Source organism: Conger conger, chromosome 2 (assembly GCF_963514075.1).
Source record: "Conger conger chromosome 2, fConCon1.1, whole genome shotgun sequence".
In the NCBI taxonomy this organism is placed as follows: Eukaryota; Metazoa; Chordata; class Actinopteri; order Anguilliformes; family Congridae; genus Conger; species Conger conger.
Window position 1 is genome coordinate 53,293,295 of NC_083761.1, and position 5,381 is coordinate 53,298,675.

At 45.8% G+C, this 5,381-nt stretch overlaps 1 protein-coding gene across 1 annotated transcript; it reads left to right on the forward strand.

Moving 5' to 3' along the window:
- Positions 1–2,182: 2,182 nt before the first annotated feature.
- Positions 2,183–4,648, forward strand: prr35 (proline rich 35). Its single transcript, XM_061230463.1, has 2 exons — positions 2,183–3,627; positions 3,769–4,648. Exons 1-2 carry the CDS (start codon positions 2,183–2,185, stop codon positions 4,646–4,648), a joined length of 2,325 nt encoding a protein of 774 aa, XP_061086447.1.
- The last annotated feature ends 733 nt before the right edge of the window (positions 4,649–5,381 follow it).

Consider the following 5,381-nt stretch of genomic DNA (forward strand, 5'->3'; position numbering starts at 1 on the left):
CAGAGTTCAGCCCGTTTAAGAGTATGGGCTAACGTTAACTAGTGTTAAGTCAGTGCTCATCCAATTACCAGTAGTGATTGTTATCAGCGTTAACAGCAGTAACATTCTAATCACATATTTGCTACACTTTAAAAATAGGTTAGCAATGTAGCTGTATCAGTATCTTGTTTCACAGTCAGATACCACTGCTGTGCGTTGTATCAGAAACTTTACAGAACAAATTAGGGAAGAATCCACAAAGTGAAAAAAGACCACACTGGCTGTTGTAAGAGATAAAAGAAGGCTTGAAATTGTTGTTATTCCTTATCATGAACTCTCAATATTGTTGCGGGCTTTCATCCCAGAATAACCTGGGGAAAAAGAAAGTGAAATCTCCCAGCAGGTCCTTTTATGTGCTCTTAGATTCTACCCAGAAGGATAACCGTAGGGTTGGGTTATTACACAATAGGAAGGACAAAAAAGTCTTTCTGTTTTATATAATCTTTTTTTCAGTTTACCAACTGTTGAGAGAACAGTTTAGAGTCATGGTGTGTTATCGTTTTTGACAATATGCAGTATAAAAACAAAAACTGAAATATTATAATTTCATGAATATTATAATAGTCGCAATTTCATTGTGTGGTGATTAATATAATTGATATCTGAACAGTTTGTCTATAGCTAAAAATGCCATTTATTTATTGGTATATGGTGACTGAGCATAATATGGTAAAGTGCAGAGTAATGTTTGAAAAAACAATCGAATGAGTATATGAAGCACCATTTAGACTTTTGACAAACGCTGCCCTGACATTCAATCCTCACGGCTCAATTATTCCTTATACCTTTAGGCAACATGGACGAATTATACAATAGTAGGAGGTCAAATGTGTTACACCTAATTATTACATGCAGACATTAACACTTGTGTTAATTACTGTAAATATGTATATTGCACAGTACACAAAACACAAGGCTGTAGCCAATATTCAAAATTATTTCTTAGTGGATGATTTAGTATTCTTTATGAAGAACAGTATATACTATTTCCTTCTGCCAGTTTTAATGACCAATAGATTAATTGTATATTTTCTCAGAATGGGACCTTATATGTTAAACTTGAAAACTACAGCTATGACAGGCAAAAAAAAGGCAGGCCCTGAAAAGGCAGGCTGTACGATATGGTTCACAGGCATCCAGATCAGAAAATTTAAGCGGACATTCCAGAGAAAGGGCATCAGTATGGCAAATATAATTAAGTTGGTAAACAGCATTCTGACAAAGAATGCGGTCAGTTCTGAAGAAATCGGAGTAAAGTAATGGCACTGAGCTCTGACCCAGATCCTACTGCCCCGGCACTAACGATGCCCCATAGGCGTGGTGCCAGGCTTTCATTAACTACCATCCTCCAGAGACCCGCCCCCCACGTTCCCCTTCATACCTCTTCGACAACGCACCCTGGCCACACGGTGCCCAGAGCCGGGCTCCAGGGACTCTGCGCTAACATGATCCTCATACCACCATGGCTGAACAGGGAGGGCCCACTGCACAGGTGCAGAGCCCCCCCAGGGCTGCCTGCTCAGTCTCCCAGCCGTAGCCCTGCTAGCGCCTGGTATAGCACTGGAAATAATGAGTTCTGGCAGGTACAGTGCGAATATAGAGGGGCAGGCCTGCCTGCAGATAGGTTACTGGCAAATCTGCTCATGCAGAGAATGTAGACTGCAGTCACAAACACAGATACACATTTGGAGATAAATGTGCATACTTGCAAGTTGCCATGTTTAGTCACTCTCCAACCTTTTCTTTTCAGTTTTTTAAACATTTGGTATCTGACCTCATTTACATTTGTTGTCTCAGTTTTAAATTTTCAACTTCAGTCAATGTCACTGCATTGTTTAGTTTGTTGTTTTGTTGATTTGTCTCTGGTGGCATTTTTATATGAGCACTCCTTTAATATCTTAACCTTGGGGTTCCTCTCTCTTTCTACAATTCAGATCTCAGAGGCCAAATCAGAGAAGCACATCACTGCTCAGTTCATCTAGATCACTATCAGTAGTAAAAACCAGAAATCACCGTGCACCTACCATTCTTGCAAATGCATCAACCCACTTGGTGCTGATCTCTATTGCCTCAGAGCTCACAGGAAGACACCATTCTCACAGTTCCCAGTCTCAGCCTCACTCTTGCTGATACTTCACCAGCCATGTCTAAAGAGGATCTCACCTGCAAGACCAGCTCTGTCTACAAACACAAAGAACGCAAGCCCAAGAAGCCCCATTATATCCCACGGCCCTGGGGGAAGCCCTACAACTACAAATGCTTCCAGTGTCCCTTCACCTGCATGGAGAAGTCTCACCTGTACAACCATATGAAGTACAGCCTGTGCAAGAACTCCCTGTCCTTGCTGATTGAGTCTGATTGGCCGTACAAGAAAGGAAATCTCCTACACCCCGAGCAGCTCCGCCCGCTGCAGCAAGGGCCCCGCCTCCGAGGCGGGAACCGGGAAGAGGCAGAGCCCTTTTCGGGTCTGGAGGACCAATCAAAAAAACTGAAGCCAGAGGTGACCTTTTCAGGGGAGGATCTGGAAGAGGGAGAAGAACTTGCAGATCGGGATTCAGGTCGTGGAGAGGGAGCAGAAGAAAGCCAACCGACCAAAGAGATGAGTGATGAAACTAACAGTCCTGTCAGAGGTAGTGCAAAGAGATATAAGCAGCCAGACACTGATTTTCTGATCACTGATGTCTTTTCCCTGGAGGACCAGCTCCTCAAAGGTCGCTCAGTCGAGGTTGAGGCAAAGTTGAAGCACTACAAACTTTCCAAGACCTGCCTGACTGGTCCCAGTGTTCTCTCTGAGCAGTGGGGTCTGTTGGCCACTAGCCAAAGGAAGGCTAAATCAGAAGCCATACCTCCAAACACTGGCTCTATACCCTGTTACCCTCCACCTCCATCATTCTCTGACTGCCAGGACCCAACTGGACTTAACCTCTCTGTCCTGGGTGTGAGTTACCCATTGAGCCCGGGTCTCTTCTCCTACGTCAACCCCACAGTTCCTGGAAGTGCCCCCACTCATGCCCAGCTCACCCAGCTCCCCTTCCTGGCTTCTGCTGCACAACTCATGCACCCAGCCTCCAGCACACTCCCGCACACGGACAGGGCCCTCCTGCCTCCACGCTTCTACTACCCTCTCCTCTGTGAACACGCCTTTGGCGCGGCCCAGGCGGATGCGAGCAAGGGGACCAAACCTTCCCTATCTCCTCCAGCTAACATGGACCCCAAGTCCCCACCTAACTACCCACCCAAGATCAACCTTTGGAAGGTCCCTGCACTTCGACCCAGTCCCATGGCTCCCTCTACTGCCTGGGCATCTCAACAGCATGTCCCCATGTCCCCCGAAGCCAGTTACAGAGCTGTGGAGAAAAGGCTTCAGGCCTTAAGCAAGGAGGGTAAGAATAGCTGGAGCCTCAAACCTACTCCAGATATGCCCTCAGTCAGAGAACTGGCTTGCAAGAGGACAGGGGTCCCACTTGAGACCCTCGAGGGTCCATCAGAAAAGAAGGCACAACTAGGATATACCCTGGATGTTTTCAAGAACATCCATACACCGTCACCTATCTCTGTAGCAACCAATAAGCTCCTCCACCATAACAGGTATGTGTTGTATTGTTCCTTCTTTTACATGTTGTGAAATAGTTTTGGCAGGACAGTACATAGTGGAATGAGTTCAGTCACATTCTTCAAAGGCAATCTCCTTTAAATGCTGTTGTTTTCTTTCATTTCCTCTTTCCGTAGTTTTCGGACTGCCCGGCAACAGTCTCGGTCTGTGGAAGAGTGGTACTCAGATGTGATGAAGAGTCCTCCAGAGAGTGTTGGCGGTGAGACGCCACCTGCACCAATGCCAGGTAAAGTGGCTGGAAGAGCTGGCTGCCATGAAGATGAGAGAAAGACAGTAGAGGAGCAGGACTCAGAGTCAGCAGCAGTGCTGCTTAAAGACCTCTCCAAGGCCCTGCAGGAGTACCAGGACGCTGAGCACAAGATATCTCACCTCGTGAAGCAGGACATACTGGGGCAGCACCACCTCTGGGAGCACCTGTGCAAGATCCGCAGTGAGCTCTCCCACATACACCAGGCCCTAGAGAAGACAGCCCGCCAAAATGAAGGGCCCCTGGATCTGTCTCTCAAGAAGGACCTGGAAATGATGGGAGATGGATGCAACCAGCGCATAGGGGAAGCTACAAAGGGAGGTGTGATTGGAGAGACTGAGGAGGATGAAGAAGTAGAGGAAGAGGAGGAGGAAGAGGAGGAAGAGGAGGGAGAGGCCGCTGAGACAGAAGGGACAACAGACTCTTTGGAGAGACGGAGACAGTCACTGGACATCCTGATAAAGATGAACCGAGCAGGGCACTCCGAGACCGGTCTGGGAGCCGTGGTGAAGGCTGAGGTGCTTTCCCCTGGTGCTCTGGGTCTGCGCCCCACTCCTCCGGAGGTACTGTGGCCCAGCCGGACCACTAAGTGTGAGGCCGACTCCAGTGTGCTTCTGTGCCCCGATGGACGTCCCTTGGTCTTCACTGACTTCACCCCCGGTGCTAAGAACCTGAAGAGGCCTTCATCCAGAGGGCGGTTAGGGGAGACACTGTGCCCTCCCAGCCCACTTACTGCTACTGACTCCTAGAACTCCCCAATCTGACAAAAATTCAACATTGGCTGCCATGACTCCTAGCCACTGTCATTTCCAAGTCTCAGCCAAGCACCTTAGATGTAAAAAATCATGAAAACTATGAGAGAGGAAAGTTTGTTGCACTAGAAACAGGTAGTCTTGTACATAAAGCAATCCTAGGAAGACTGATTTACTTTTATTTTGTCAAAATGATTACATTTGTAAAGCCTCCAGCCTTGCCATGGGCAATAAAATGTCTAGTTTAATGGTCCCCAAAGCTAATGGTTTTGCAGACAGACAATCAGTCAAGAGGAGTTGTATAAAATGTAATTAAAATTATGTGAAAGCACAATTCTGATCTCTAGTTTGAAATTTTGTGGATTTTAGAGACTGCATTGCAGAATTATTTAATTGAACTGGCATATGTAAAGAAAATGTGAAGCACTTAAGACTCATGAAACATTCACGTGTGTTATAATAAATCACAAGTTCACACGTTTATTACATCTATCTGGTCATTGTATTAAATAAATCTCAGAAAACTGAAATCTCAAAAGAGATGAACAAAGGTACTGTACATACCAGATATTAAATATCTCAACTCTGAAATCAAGCTCAGTTTGCACACACTATGTCTCCAAATCATAATGTAGCTTTTTCGGGTTTTCATAGATGAATGAAATCAGTTTTACATATACTGTGTCTTTTCAACTTCCACAGTTACTGTCACCACTTCTTAGTTTTCAAA

Bases quoted from the DNA above. Each gene is read 5' to 3' on its own strand.
- prr35 (XM_061230463.1), top strand. From the start codon at position 2,183: ATGTCTAAAGAGGATCTCACCTGCAAGACCAGCTCTGTCTACAAACAC. The intron at 3,628-3,768 runs GTATGTGTTGTA...CTCTTTCCGTAG, and splicing joins AAGCTCCTCCACCATAACAG to TTTTCGGACTGCCCGGCAAC.